Genomic DNA, 16,228 nt, shown 5'->3' with positions numbered 1-16,228 from the left:
AACAATACTTTATTATTTAGTCCATTTGGAATCATAGTATTTAATTTATGGATCCAAAAAGATTCTTTACATAACCGGTCCATGTTGTTGTCTATAATTTCTATAGGTAAAAATGAAAAATCTGACAATGAACACTTATTATCGTTTGATCCGAAATGGATCGCAACATGTGAAACTGGATTAACGTCACAATTTCTTATATCAAATCTATGTTTATTCATTCTGCATGATACATTTTGATTAGTCTGACCTACGTATTGCTTTTTACAGCCTTTACATGTAATGAGGTAAATTACATTACGCGTAGTACAATTAACATCATTGTGTAAATCAAAAGAACTACCTGTTATGCTGCTATTAAATTGGGAACCAACAATTATATTGTTACAATGTGAACATCTACTTCGTAAACATTGGCTAGATAAAAATGTGCGATCACGTAAAGCACTTCTATTAAGATAATCTCGAATGTTTTTAGGACGTCTATATGCTAAAATTTTTTTTTAATAAATACACACAGACACAAACAGCTTCTATTCATAAAACAAGAACTACCATTGCACAAGCAAGGGCCACACTCGCCTATTTTTATATTTTTAAAATGTAAATTCAATAAGACGCTTAAAATGGCGAAGCCTTCAAGGGCTTTCAAAGGTCAAGGTGATATGTGAATCACTCAATAAAAACTTACGATCACGCAGGGATTAACGGTGGGTGTTATTCTTGTTATTCTAAACTTGTGCCTCATCCATTCAAGGTAGCCCCTCAGCCGTCTACATGAATATATATTCTCAGTAGTTGAAGCTCTCTCCATAATCAAGCTAAATAATAATTATAAATTGAAAAGGACAAGCTGATTAAATAGTTAATGTAAAATACCCAAGTGAAAAAATCTTTATCTTCAAAAAACAATTCAGACTGGTACTGTTGAAATGATATTTAATAGAAAAAGATCAGACAATAAATATATAACAATAGTTGTGTAAAATGCTGTACAAAAAATATGCATAACTTTTATCAACAAAATAGTTTTATAATTATCATTAACAATGCTTTGTGTCAAAAAAGAAAGAAATGGAATATTTACTTGATAAAATAACAAAATTGCACCATATATTTATATCCTGTATATACATGTCATGTACAAACATTAATAAACTTTAATAAGCAAGTCATGAAAACAGTTCAATAATGCTGTTTACTTTGTCAAGAGCATAACTTACAAACCAACCTTAAGTGAAAAAAATACCAACACATTAATTATACATTGATCTGAGTTACATCAATAATAATTTTCAAAAAACAAGACAATACAAGAATAACAAACTAGAAATGTGTCCATAGGACACGGATCCCCCCACACGCCACTGTTCTGTCAATCTTATGACTCTAGGTCAAATATTTTTTGGACTACATGTGCCACAAGTTGAAAACTAAAAATCAACAAAGGGCTATAATTCTGTTAAATTTGGTCGCAGCAAAAATTCCTACCTTTACTACCATCTACACATTAAGGTTGTTAATCCCTGGAAGTTTGAGCAAAATCTGCCATGCGGTTTAAGAGGAGTTGCGTTCACAAAATTTCTACATAGTATATAATGAAAAAAACAACAAAGGGCAATAATTCTGTTAAATTTGGTTGCAGCAAAAATTCCTTCCTTTACTGCCATCTACACAAAAAGGTTGTTCATCCTTGTAAGTTTAAGCAAAATCTGCCATCCGGTTTAAGAGGAGTTGCATTCACAAAATTTCTACATAGTATATAGTGAAAAAATCAACACTGGGCCATAATTCTGTTAAATTTGGTCACAGCAAAAATTCCTTCCTTTACTACCATCTACACATTAAGGTTGTTCATCCCTGTAAGTTTAAGCAAAATCTGCCATGCGGTTTAAGAGGAGTTGCGTTCACAAAATTTCTACATAGTATCTAGTGAAAAAATCAACAAAGGGCCATAATTCTGTTAAATTTGGTCGCAGCAAAAATTCCTTCCTTTACTACCATCTACACATTAAGGTTGTTCATCCCTGTAAGTTTAAGCAAAATCTGCCATGCGGTTTAAGAGGAGTTGCGTTCACAAAATTTCTACATAGTATCTAGTGAAAAAATCAACAAAGGGCCATAATTCTGTTAAATTTGGTTGCAGCGAAAATTCCTTCCTTTACTACCATCTACACATTAAGGTTGTTCATCCCTGTAAGTTTAAGCAAAATCTGCCATGCGGTTTAAGAGGAGTTGCGTTCACAAAATTTCTACATAGTATCTAGTGAAAAAATCAACAAAGGGCCATAATTCTGTTAAATTTGGTTGCAGCGAAAATTCCTTCCTTTACTACCATCTACACATTAAGGTTGTTCATCCCTGTAAGTTTAAGTAAAATCTGCCATGCGGTTTAAGAGGAGTTGCGTTCACAAGATTTCTACATAGTATATAGTGAAAAAATCAACAAAGGGCCATAATTCTGTTAAATTTGGTTGCAGCGAAAATTCCTTCCTTTACTACCATCTACACATTAAGGTTGTTCATCCCTGTAAGTTTAAGTAAAATCTGTCATCCGGTTTAAGAGGAGTTGCGTTCACAAGATTTCGGGACGTACGGACGGACTGACGGACGGACGGACAAGTGCAACGCTATATGCTCCCACATTGTGGGGGCATAAAAAGTTAGATTGCTCAAGGTTTCCTTACCAATGTTCAGGCAAATTCAATTACATGTATCCTTAACAAATATTTAGGCATAATAAACTGTCCTTCACAATTTTTCAAGTATAATAAACTGTCCTTAACAAATGTCCAGGCATAAAAATGACCCTTTATGGCCTTTATAAATATTTAGGAATAATAAATAAACATTCACAAATGTCCAAACATAATAATTACATGTATTCATAAAAAAATTTCAAATATTAAAAATTAGCCTCAACAAATTTTCAAGTCAAATAAATAATCTGTTAAAATGTTCTAGCATAATAATTTTTTTAACAAATACTCATTCTGAAACAATGAATCACCCTTGACAAATGTATTCTCATATATTACCTACATGTATGTAAAATAAATTAAACAATATCATTATTAAGATCTTTTTTACAAATAGAGATTGAACAATAAATTAAATCCAGTGAAACTGTATTGAACAAAATGATTCTCTACCGTATTAATGATTTACACATAAGGCATTACAGTAACCCCACCCCTTTAAACAAACAAGGTTCTAATGTCTAAAAAGTGTTTGCCCTTTTTGCAATACTGTCAGCACAGATTTTTTTTTATTATCTATTATTTTTTCTACCTTTTTCATAACTAAAAAATCAGTTGATCAGCAGTTTTTGACAAAAAAGTAATTTCCTTATGTCTCATAATTCTTTGAAAAATGTTAAAGAGATGTGTGACTAAGAAAATTAATAATTTATTTTACTGATCATGGCCTACACTGTTCCCTTTTCAGTCACAACATATTTGGAACTTTCCCATAAAAAATGATGAATTCTGTCCAGAAAGAAAGATGGACAAGTCTATTTAAGATATTTAGCAGGGTAAGGGTTCAAAACTGATTTTTTGACTGCTGGGAGACAGAAAAAGGGATCATTTAATTCGAATGAATAACTTTTGTTATTTCATTAAAAAATCAAATAAAACACTTAAAATTACATTTAACGAATGAATAAAGGACATTTAATTCAGTTTTTTTGTGAAATCTATCGTATTTTGTTCTTACAGATCAATTTATGTCCTACCTAGTTGCAAAGAATATTGTTACAAAGAATATCAAATATGTATATCTTTTGTGATATAAAACATAAAAAAACCATAAAAACATCAGTGATGCATCACATATTATATATATATGTATAATGTTAATTTTCACAAATAAATCAATATTGTAACAATGTAACAAGTATGGATAAACAAATCATCCTAACAATAAGTGATTCATATTTTTCAATAAAGTGCATGAAAAAGATAATAAAATTATTAAGTTTTTGTGAAAAGAGTGTCCAGGTTTAATTGTGAATTGATACCAGTCAATAAATGTATAATATCATATGCCTGTATGATGTTCAACATCTGAATTATGAACTGTAACATAACAAATTGTAAACCTCTTAAATTACTTTAAATACCTGCACACAAAATAAAAAATAGCACTTTTATATATAGAATTAAAACTCTACAGAGAATGTGTACTACAGTATGTTAAAACACACAGCAATAAGAAAGTACTTTATTAGTAAAAAAAAAACATGAATAAAAAAATCAGGAATCCTATAATTATCATGTGGAGTTTTTAAATCTGAATAAAATAATCTAAAAAATATTCAGTATCTTTTATATCTTTGTTGAATTCTTAGTCAGACTGACATGGTAATGGTCATATGGCAAATTTCCAGCTTCACTGGCTTAGGGGTAGTCCTTCATGCTTTATTTCAGGCAAAAGTGGGCACCTAAGCAGGTCCACTTTTATCAGACACACTGAAGTACATAGACAAATATAAGATCTCCAACAATATTCAAACACAAGGTGAAATAAACATTAATGCTATATGGAGACATTTGTTATTGACTAGTTCAAGGAATGTTGGATAAAACATATCACAAATCTTTATCATAATCTGGAGAGAAAGAGTGATCCCAAAGAATATCAACAATTATCAAGCAAACAACAATAACAACTTACCCAAGGCACATTAGTAATGAGCCAAACATACATTTTCTTATTACCTTATTATCATTTTTTTGGTCAAGGCAAATGACAGCCAATTTGAAATACAAATTTCCATATCAAATGATATAATAAAGTAAAAACAAAAAGTTGAAAACAAAAACAAAATCATTGGCTAAAGTGCCATTTCTAAAATCAGGCTATCCATAAATTTAACTTATTGATAGGATCTTATAATTGTTGTCATTTTATCTAAACGGTTTTAAAAATGTTAAGAACAGGAAATCAATTTTAACTGCTGGTGGCATCTCAGATTCCATTCATTCATCAAAAAAATTGATTTTTCCAATTGATTGATGGACAGGTCAATTTGAGATAGTAGGCATGGTAACAGTAAAGTGATGTTTATTAAATAATGTCATCCATGATATTTATCATGAATAAGTAAGTTAAATAAAGAAATCAATATTGATTATATGACATTGAAAACATGCCATCTCATATAATAAATTTACATAATATGTTATGAATAAAAAGTTGTACTGAAAAGTTAGTTTAGAAATTATTAATTTCTATATTTCTAGATTAGTTATCTTATCTGGACATATTTAACAATGTCATTAGTATTTTTCTAGAATAATTTCCCCTCTAAACTCATCATACACATTTCTGCACAGTTAAAAAAAAGATATCCTTTACAAAATATGCGAGTTTCCATATTTTCTCTTGCAGGATAAGAAATCAGGTTTTGATATGAACATAGTTTGCAGGAAATATTCCAACTCTGCCCTTTAATCTACCTTCCCACCAGTCATTCTGTGTGTCTGTCCGCGTTAATACTTCTATTCTATCCCCTGTAAAATAAAATCTTACTTAATTAATCATAAAATACGTAACAGTAGAAAGTCAAAATACATGTATTAATTTTACCTAAAATGAATTTAGCTTTTGGTAAATGCTTACAATGCTGGAATGGAAACTGCACAACCTTTCTTCAAAAACAAAAATAATTATAAAATTAAGTAGTATATGTTTTATGTTACCCTAAAATTGCCCATTAAGTTAAAAGCTTATTTCCAATGGGGTCCAATTACTGTAATATTAAAACATAATATCATATAATTATGTATGATGAAACAAGCAGTTTACCCCCTTTTCTCAGTTTAAACTTTATTTGCCTAAAGTATTGCATACCAGTTTTGAAAGGCAGGTCACATGGTAGTTGTCCCTCAAATGGATATTTTGCTACAGCCCACAGCTCCCAGGAGTCATTTGACCCAATCGATAGATTACTTGCTCCTGTGAAAAATGGTTAATTAAGATTTATCATATTAAAGAACTAAAACCTTAAAGCTCTATGCCTCCAGATCTTTTTTTTTTTCAAGAAAATCAAACTTGGGAAAACTGTTGTTCTAAAATTCAAAGAAAGATAAAAAGATTAAAGATTTACATCATTTACATGTTATGTGATTTTGCAGTATTTATCACCATATTTCTAATGCATGTCTGATGCAGAAATGGCTATTTTTGCATACTTAATCATGTTTTTGGTAATTTACATAGATTTTCATTGCTGTTTGAAATGTCAAAATCACTTTCATTGTTCACTTCATGATGTCTATTTAGATAGATTTTCAAAATTTTCATGAAAATTAGCATGAATTTGGAGGCATCTGCTTTAAAAGTCACAGTAAATATTCATGACAATATCAACAAATCTCTAATCAAGAAAATAAACTTTTTATGACCAGCCAAATATAATTCATCAAAGTTTAACTCTTAACCTGCTAAAACCCAAAGTGACTGGCCATAAGCAACAAGAATAGAGCCAGGCCAGCCTGCACATCCAAATAGTCTGACCAGACTTTATACTGTTGGTAGCTCAATTTTAGATCCCTTATGGCTGAGGGGTTGTTGTTTTTAAAGGGTTGAGGGTTCAGAATTGCAGTCACCGTTTATCCCTATGTGATCGTAAGAGGCAACTAATGATGTCTAAGTGTATGAATCTCTTAGTACCAGGAGGTGAGGTGGTTTTGACCCCTGGTGTTGTAACACCCTAGGTTACCCAAATCATCTTTCCCGTTCCAGTGCCATATGACCTTAATTGTATTGGTGCAGCATTAAACTAAACCAAACAAAAATGAGCTCAATTCTTATACTTTAGTATTGAAATCCTTTAAGCTCTCAATTCAAGATTGGGTAATTCAATTTTCAAATTCAGCAGGTTATAGGTTAAACTAAATTATTATTTGCCTATGACTCTAATGTACATTTAAAGTATTTAGAAAAATTAAATGTTAAAATAAGATATAATGAATAAAGCATGATATTTACTACAAAAATATTAAAACAAGAATACCTGAGGCAGATCTTGGTCTTGTTTTTGCAGCTGATTTCTGAGGACTTCTGTGTAAAACAGGACTTGATGACTTATAATTACTTGGTGTATGTTTTGTCACAGTTTTTGTAGTCTTTGTCATGCGTTTTGAATAAATTTTACTATCTGGAGGAGGAAATTTATTTTTTGAAGGAGGGGTTACACTTCCTGTAGGTCTGGCCTTTCTATGTTGAGGTGGAGAATAGGAATCATCTGAGTCCCAATCTTTACCTGGTGAGCTGTCTGATTTATCTTTAGATTTTCGTCTCGTTTTAAATGAGCCAGTAAAACTCTATAATAGTAATAATAGATTTTTTTAATGCAACATATTTTACAATGAAATCTTTGACATTATATCCAAAACAACAAATGGACGTACACATGTAGATGTAAATATAAATAGCTGCTTAGATAAACCACTTATCAATAATAGTGTACTTTATATTTCCAGAGACTACTAACATTTGTTAACATAGAGGGTAAGAATATTAAAGAAAACCTTGAAAGCTCTGATGAGATTGTAAGTTCATTCTTTTTCACAATGAAGAAATATACATTTTTGTATATGATCTGGAACAAAACTCTACTTTTCAATTGTAACAATTTTTCTTTAAGGTGACACAGTAACCTGATGCTTAAATTTTGTGATAAAAACTGTAAGTAAAATCAACTTTAAGTTAAACTCAGAAAAGCTATCCTTTTTTAATTTCTCAAAAACGGTTGATTTTTGGGTTTTTTTATCTTTGGTTACAGTTTCCAAACCCATACTCATTTGCTATATATATTTACTATATTTTGCATCTTTAGTTCTGTTGGGGAATTCAGTTGGTATTATTACAGTGAATTAGTATTTTGTATGGAAGTCAAAATACTACTTTGTTTACATTTTGCTACCTTTACGACACATATCTGCATGTTCAGCGGCTCTTTTTTCATTTGTAAAATGCCTTACAATGCACTTAATCCATAATTTAAACATTATTAAACATATGTTGACATTTCTAAAGAATTAAAAAATATGGATTTCTGAGGCAAAATGTGCCTTAAATATTTTCACAACAAAGTTTTAAAGATAATTTTACAAATCAATGTATATATAAAAATCTTGTTGTTGCATACACTAAATTTACTCTTTATATCGCCTGATGCACCAGTAGCCGCCTTCAGTGCCTCTTTCTTAGCCATTCTCACAAGTTCCTTCTGTGCTTGTTTATTGTGACTTTCAAGAACTTCGTACAAACACGCACATTCTTCTGGGGGTTCAACATACCCTTGAAGTATTTCATACGCTCGTATATCCCGCCCATAAAACCTTACAATAAACAAATTTTGAAAATTCATACAATGTATCAGGGATGTAACTGAACATTCGAACATTTGAATGTTCTGATAAGATTCCAAACATTCAAATGGTTTTTGAGTATTTGAACATTGGTGTAAATTTATAGTCATAGTGCGATAATTGTCATTTCCTTTCTATTTATTTTAAATTATCTAAGTTTCTCTGTTTCTAAAACAGAAATCAAGCTGCTTTAAAAACAATGTCTGGTAATAAATTGACATAAAAACTGTGAACATTAATGAAATTGTATTAAGAACATGCAGCATAAAAAGAAAATTCAAGCATAAAAGTGAACTATCTATAAGTTTATCCCGGCTCTGTCAAATAGAATAGTCTTGAAATGCCCTCACTACAATTAAATATGTCTCAGCAGAACTACGTATAGTTTGTTATACGCAAATTAGGTAAGTGTTCAAGATAAGGGCAAAAAATTAATACAAGAGCAAAAATGAAAATTCTAAGACAAGAAGTTCTTTAAAAATCTTTCAACTTGTGAAAAAAGGATAAATATGTCAGAAAATAATGTTTTTAAAGCAACATCTGTTGAAAACATAGATTGCTTGTTCAGAAAAGGTGCCTCTAAACGGCACAATTTTGAAAATGAACCAAATTAAACATCAAATATTTGTAAATAACATCGTGAAATATTATAAACTTTTTACATGATACGATAAAATAACTTTTTTAACTGTCAATCAATTTCTATTTTCCCATTGAACAATGCATAAATTTAAAAAAGCTTATAAAACTCGGACCTATTTTCAAATATGAGCAGTAAAATTTTGCCTTGACACCAGGGAACGAAAAGTTCCTAATTTCATTGCAAATTTATAAAATTGCTACTTTTTAAAGTAAAAACTAATTATGTAATGTAGCCAGGATTAGTTTTCAGTAATTTTTTGAACGATTTACAAAACATCTTATAATTTGATTTTTGAATGGTGTAATGTACTATGCCAGATCACGGTCAGTAAATAACCTTATCACGTGATTCAACGGAGACATCTTTTTTCGTAAAATTGGTCTGACTCCTGACCATTCTATTTGAAAGACCCTGTTTCATCTTAGTATACTCTTGTATTGTACCTAGTATTTAGGGTGTTATTTTAGATGACTGGTGTCAATGGATTTATTTTATCATATTATGTTAAACAAAGCAGCAAGATTTAATAAATAATTCAGTTCATTCTCAACTGCATGACTTCAACTTAAATATTACTTATTGAGAACTCTCAGCTGTTCCCAAATGGAACATAAGAAATGATAGATTTATAATAAACAATTAAAGCTTACTTTTTATTAGCATCTTTTCTTTCTATAAGACCGCTCCCTTCTACAGAAATTCCAGCAAATAATCCCCGAGTTTTAGAGTATGTATAAATTGCAGCAGTACTTCTCAGCGCTACATCAGCCTCAAGGTTACGTCCTATAGGGCCAGCTGCCACAGTAAAGTTCCCGCCAATTGTCAGATTACCTCCCTTTGAAAAGGCATCTACAGCGGAACGTTTGTTCAAAATGATGACAAAATCTGTCACCTGTAATATATTGTAATAAAGAAGAATGTAAGATCAAGCCTTATAAAGAATTAAATAACATATAAGTTACTCTAGCTGAGGCTAAAAGTGTATTCTCACTGAACATAAATCTTGCCGTCAGGCTTTAAGTGTATTTTCACTGAACATAAATCTTGCCGTCAGGCTTTAAGTGTATTTTCACTGAACATAAGTCTTGCTGAGACTTATTGTGTATTCTCACTGCTGAATGTTTCAAATTCTTGCTGAGGCTTTTTGTGTATTCCAATTGAAGTTAACTTTTTTGTAACATATAGGGTAATATCACTGAACATAACTCTTGCTAAAAGAAATGTCAATGAAATTAATAATTGCTGGGGCTCACCATGTGATTTAATTGAAGTTAACCCTTTGTGTAAATTTTAGTGTTATTTCACAGAACATACATGTAACTTTCGCTGAGGCTAATAGTGTAATATCACAGAAGTTAACTCTTCAAGAGGTTTACAGTCAAATCTTACAGAACATAACACTTAATGAGGCTGATGACATTTGTTTGTTTTGTTTGGTTTAAGGGCACACTGACACAGTTTAAGTCATATGGCGCCAAAACCCGAAGGATGATTTCCGCTAACCTTGGGTGTTTCAAATTTTAAGCAATTCCAGGTGTCAAAACAACCTCACCTGTGCTGGAGCTAAGATGCATAGACCCCAATAATTTGAACCATTCAGTCACTTCTTATGATCACTCTGGTGGCTGCCATTCTGATGACTCAACTCGTAAGGGCAACCCCTCAGCCACAAGGGGAGAGACTCATATAATCTCTATAAATTCTAGTTTTGTTATGAAATTTGAAAACTTAAATTAGATTTACAATTTGTGGAAAAGATTACTACATTTTAGAAAAATTCTACTGGATTATAACAAGATGGTCATATTTTACCTTTAAAGATATACTATGCTGATTTTTAAGTAAAATATCTTTATTGCAGAAATTTATGAAAATCTATAAAATTCTTACTGAATATGTCTTATATAAATAAAAGAACATTCAAACTATGCATGGGAATCAGCGTTCCTTATTATAGATCAAGTAAAACTGGTCCTAATTCTTAATATTCCTGGTGTGTCAACTTATATTGTGTAGGATCTAAAGCATAACATATCTACTTTGTGTGACGTCAAAAGACTGTGTAGCAATTACTGATATTTTCAAATATCAAATTTGAGAATAGTATATCTTTCACAATTTATGAATTTTATATACATGAACAAAATTACAAAAGAATACCTCAGCTCCAATTTCAAAGCCCCCACCAATACCTGCTATACCAATGGCAGAAGGAGCCGACCAACCTGATAAATAAATAAAACATTTTTTGCTCAGTATTGAACACAAAATAAATTTATAACATATAAACATTGGTACTTGATTAAGATACAGAAGAAGAAGTCCCACTGACGCTACTACTAAGGTTGTAATGTTGATTTCCAAGCTATACTGATGATGAAAATCCCCCAGGTACAGGCACCTTATTGTAACACTTAAAATCAAATTATTTTGAGCACAAATAGCACTATGAGGTACTTTATTGTTCCACTTTACATTATTTCAGGGCACTTTAGGCAAAACCAATTGATTAACCTTTGCCACCAGTATTGAGCCAGGTCAGCCTGCACATCACTATGCATTTTAACCAGGGTCCATCTTATATTATTGGTAGCTAAAGTTAAGTATTTTCATAACAAAATCCCTTCAAATTTGATTGGACTCTTCCAAATTCAAAGCTGGGCAAATCCATTACACAAATTTGTCAGATTATAGATTAATTTAAATGATCTACATGTATCAGAGATCTGTTAATCAAGAGTTGAAGCAAAGAGTATCATATCAAAGCATTAGTTTAGTTTATACACATTTATTTTAGTTAGCTTGTGTTGGAAGCTATAGGCTTATTGAAACACTCTCAAATCCGTTCCTGGAACTAAAAAGTACTAAGAAATGAATGTAAAGTTTCTTGCCCAAGGAAACAACGGCTTGCCTCTGATAGGGTTTGAACCCATGTGGGTAGCAATCCTTAGATTACTAGTCTGACGCGTTATCAAAGCATTCAAATTATCTCCTCACAAATGTAAAATTATTTCAACAAACCTGAGTTTATACTGTCATCCCTTTTAGCAATAACTATGCCACTCCCTCCACGAGCAGTGACCAGAAAACCAGCTTTCACTACAGTTAATACTGCCAACCCTTTGGCTTTCATAAATATTCCAGCTGAAAGATTATGAAATGGAATAGCATGTAATAATAATCTATGATTTGTAACAATAATATGTGAGAAAATGGTAATGATCAAAAAGAAAAAAATTGGTGGATGGGATTTTTTCTTCTTCAGAAATTGGTTGAAAATATATATACATTTTTTGAGAGAATAATTGTGCCAAATTTCAGCCCCAAATCAGCCCTGTATTTTAAAAACGCTTGCAGATAAACTGAACAATATTTTAGGGTTGAGTAAAAACACACCATTTTCAAAAGAAACTATATATAACCACCAATATTACTTTAAAACAGTTGCTATGGTGAAAGGTATGACTAAAGTACTTGTGACTCCTTTATAATTAGTCAGCATGTGAACATGTTCACCTGTGTATGATTTAAATCATCACCACTTGATATATGGAATCAACTTCCTTTTAAAACAAATACAAAATGTATCATAAAAACAACAATTAAAATTCTAATATAGAACAAATCCCCATCTTGAGGGCGGTCAAAGTTCACATATTTGTGTATATAAACAAAAATATATAACACTTCTGTATTATAAACAGATTATAAAAGGCAAATGATGTCTTATTTTATTGTGGTTTAACCAAATAAATTGAAAGATGATTTTTGTATATAAGAAATTTAGAAGATTTTTTTAGGCCTTTAACTTAGTTACTTTAATAAGAACACAAGACATTTCAATTTTATTATCATACCTGGTATAAGTTTGTCAGGTCCCATTTTGGCAGTGGGAACTGTAAATTCTTTGAGAATTTTAGCAGCTTTTTTTGCCTCTGACTTCAGGCTATGAGGAATAGGGGTGTTAACCATTTTGATGCTCACTGATTGACTGTCAACAAATGATCTGAAAGTATTAGAAAGAAATTTGAATAAAAGTGCATTTTCAGAAAGATCACTGTAATAACATTTATTTGATCTTTACCTAATATATTTTACTGTTTCCTTAAAATATTAAATACAACATTTCCAAAGTAAATTTATCATCCAGACAGAGGAGTTATAGGAAAAGAGTTCCCACTTTCGTGTTAAGCGCCAAGAACTCGATCTTCGGGGGAAAGGAGTTTGTGTTTTTATTTCTGGAGCTTGAATCTTTAATTCTTTTGAGATTTGATGGTCATTGACAATTTTTTTCTTGTTGAAATCACATGTAGTTCATGTAGTATTTCAGGCCGGAACATCATCAAGGATGCTTAGCTGAGCTTCTTAGGCCGTTTTGGAAGTGTTTTCCCCTCTTGTAATTACATCCACTTCTTTTGTAATTATTACCAATGTTATTGAGAATGTTTATCTCTATATATCCTCAATTAGTTTATATACACTATATCTGTTTCTTTACATCTTTGATTTTATTTTATTTACACATAAAATATCTTTTTAAAAACAACACAGACAAAAACTCCATGGCTGAAATGATTATTTAGACAGATGCCAAATTCTGCAATAAATTATTGTGTTAAAATGTTAAATGTGTTTATTGACAGCTTACAGGAGCAGTTCAAGCCGTGGGAATCCGGGTCAGCTCGGCCCTAAAACGTACTCGGCCCCCGAGTCAGCTCGGCCCTATTCCAACTCGGCACGGGTCAACTCGGCCCACTTTCCAATTAATAATATTTAGGTATTTATTGTAATTATTGTAATTATTTATAATACATGGATTGACAGTTTCTGAACTAGCAGCAGACAGGCTTTCTTATCAGTAGAATAGTGAGTAAAGATAACCGATTGCGTATCTCACTGTATTTCTGACTCGTGGTAGGTTTAACCGTAAATTTAAATACCTTCAGTGTCCAACTAATTCATTCATTCAAATTTGATTAGTGACCACCTGCAATTAATTAGAAGCTTATGATATTAAGTAAACACGTTTTTGTTTCTTATTTTTTGAATAGTACTTTTAATACAAACAAAATGCATCTAAGGAAACACATTTTCATTAGATCTATATTAATTTTATCGTATCTGCAAGACAAATAAATAACTTTTTTTCTAAATATATTTAATTCCGTAGAAGTAGATCTACAATGTAAAATTATATAATAATAAAATATTTCTCATTATTCATTTACCTTAACAACATGCAAAGCAAAGTTAATACGTTATATATATTTTTGTAAAGTGGGCCGAGTTGACCCGTGCCGAGTTGACCCGTGCCGAGTTGGTATAGGGCCGAGTTGACTCTTTTCCAAGCCGTGGGACAGGGCCTGACCTGTGTGCCAAATCATAGTTTTTATAACGGGGTAGGGGTCAAGTGTGTCATAATTGAAATGCATACATGCATGTCACAGGACCTTCGATCATCTATCAGTTCATCTGAATTTAAACTATTTAAAAACCATAAAAAATGGAATTCCTAAAAGAATTTTAAACTGATAAATATCCGTCTTGCTTAATTATGACGACTTTATAAAATGACTAAAAGTTAAAACAGAAAATTAATACAGACATACAAATAATACAGACAATACTTACAATTATTTTGATGTACTTTCTGTTATTCAGATGATGATATATCTATATTTAAGTTTTTAACATTCATTTCCTGGTTTGTTTTGTTTACATTGTTAGAGTAATTTCCCCTTGCTTCATAAGTTTAATTTACGACTTGATTTTTTTATTGCGTCATCGCCGGGGGATCCCGGGAATATCCCCTCACACAATTCTACTTATAGAGGGAATACATGTATTTAATGTTTAACTAACATTAAAAGTCAAGCCTCATAGGAGACGTGACATAGCCTATATAAAAATACATTACCACAGGCACCGCGCAAATCATTATCAGACCTTTAACATCGGATTAAGAAGAGAAGACCAAATGAAACCAAAATACTGCTACTACTGTAGACAACCAACATCAATGATCAATACTCCCTCCACCGACATTCAAAACACATGCACGTCTAACATCTCAAAATAAACTTCATCAGGATACAAAATCAAAAACAAATGTACTGAATCGAAAATCCCAATTTGTGTTCAATAATAAATTACTACCACGGATTTATATTAGGCCTACATGTAATATAAATCCGTGATTCCAGATGAGTCAAAATATTCAATGAAATCAAATTTGAAAAAAATGTACTAAGATGTAAGGAAAAGTAAAAAGTTTCAAGATTCAAGTAATATCTTACATATTATGTGCGATTAATGACTGATTTTTCAGTATTTACAACTATTTTCTACTGCGTTACTAACGCAGTAAAGACTATATTTATGCACGCAGACACTTGGGTGTGGAGCTAAAAAACGCCTTTAAAACGCCTATATAATTATTATAGACGTTGGAATACGAATTTTTTTCAAAACGCCTTACATAAAGTTTTTTTATATACAGTTGACTCTCGGTAACTCGAAATCCAAGGGACTGGGCATTTTACTTCGAGAGAAACGGAATTCGAGTAACGTGGAACTACCGCTATTACGTTGACATTCGTACATGTATATACATGTGCCTGATTGAATGCGCAAAGAAGTAGGTTTGTTATTGTTGTTAGCGGCAATGCTGCAATATTTAACCATTGAAATGACGGTAAATCACTTACAACTACAAATTATAAATGAACAAAAATATATCATCAATTCATAATAACAGGCAATTCCTTAAATCGTTTCTCTTATTTTTTTTTCCAGCAATTAAGTCTTATGTTCAGTATATGATGGGATTGACAAATATACATATTATTTGGATTTTAAAGGCGTATTTAGCTCCACACCCAAAGTGTCTATGTTTATGCACATTTTGATCACTTTTTGGTAATTTACGGGGTTTTGCGCATTGTCGTGTTGTCGATAGCGACAGGACGAAAAGGCGATAGCGATATAGGTTGCGCAACGCGCAATGCACCAAATCAGCCACCATACGATATCGATATATACATGTAAGTAGTATACAGTAGTGAAAAGTTGCGAGTTTTATTTAAACTCCCATAATGACTATAATTATCTAGTTTGTACTATTTCTAATTATATTTCCATCGAAACTAGTGGCACTTAACTTTGTTAAGTCATTAAATATTTATAAAATTTAGCTCAGCCTCCA

General features: G+C 31.3%; 1 protein-coding gene across 1 annotated transcript; it reads right to left on the bottom strand.

Moving 5' to 3' along the window:
- Positions 1 to 926: 926 nt before the first annotated feature.
- On the bottom strand, positions 927 to 14,901 carry LOC132720547 (SH3 domain-containing YSC84-like protein 1). The gene is made up of 9 exons (XM_060704706.1): positions 14,656 to 14,901; positions 12,882 to 13,030; positions 12,046 to 12,168; positions 11,185 to 11,249; positions 9,675 to 9,916; positions 8,159 to 8,351; positions 7,022 to 7,331; positions 5,857 to 5,961; positions 927 to 5,516 (listed from the first exon to the last, which is right to left on the bottom strand). The coding sequence occupies exons 2-9, from the start codon at positions 12,994 to 12,996 to the stop codon at positions 5,404 to 5,406; spliced, it is 1,266 nt and encodes a 421-aa protein (XP_060560689.1). The 5' UTR covers positions 12,997 to 13,030; positions 14,656 to 14,901; the 3' UTR covers positions 927 to 5,403.
- Between the last annotated feature and the right edge of the window lie 1,327 nt (positions 14,902 to 16,228).

Source organism: Ruditapes philippinarum, unplaced genomic scaffold (assembly GCF_026571515.1).
Source record: "Ruditapes philippinarum isolate M1 unplaced genomic scaffold, ASM2657151v2 ctg4908_1_1_1_1, whole genome shotgun sequence".
Lineage (NCBI taxonomy): Eukaryota > Metazoa > Mollusca > Bivalvia > Venerida > Veneridae > Ruditapes > Ruditapes philippinarum.
Note: the sequence above shows the minus strand (reverse complement) of the source record. Positions and strands in the feature narration are given on the sequence as shown.

Bases quoted from the DNA above. Each gene is read 5' to 3' on its own strand.
- LOC132720547 (XM_060704706.1), bottom strand. From the start codon at position 12,996: ATGGTTAACACCCCTATTCCTCATAGCCTGAAGTCAGAGGCAAAAAAA. The intron at 11,250-12,045 runs GTTTGTTGAAAT...TTTATTTATCAG, and splicing joins GGATGACAGTATAAACTCAG to GTTGGTCGGCTCCTTCTGCC. The intron at 7,332-8,158 runs GTATGCAACAAC...TTACTATTATAG, and splicing joins ATATAAAGAGTAAATTTAGT to AGTTTTACTGGCTCATTTAA.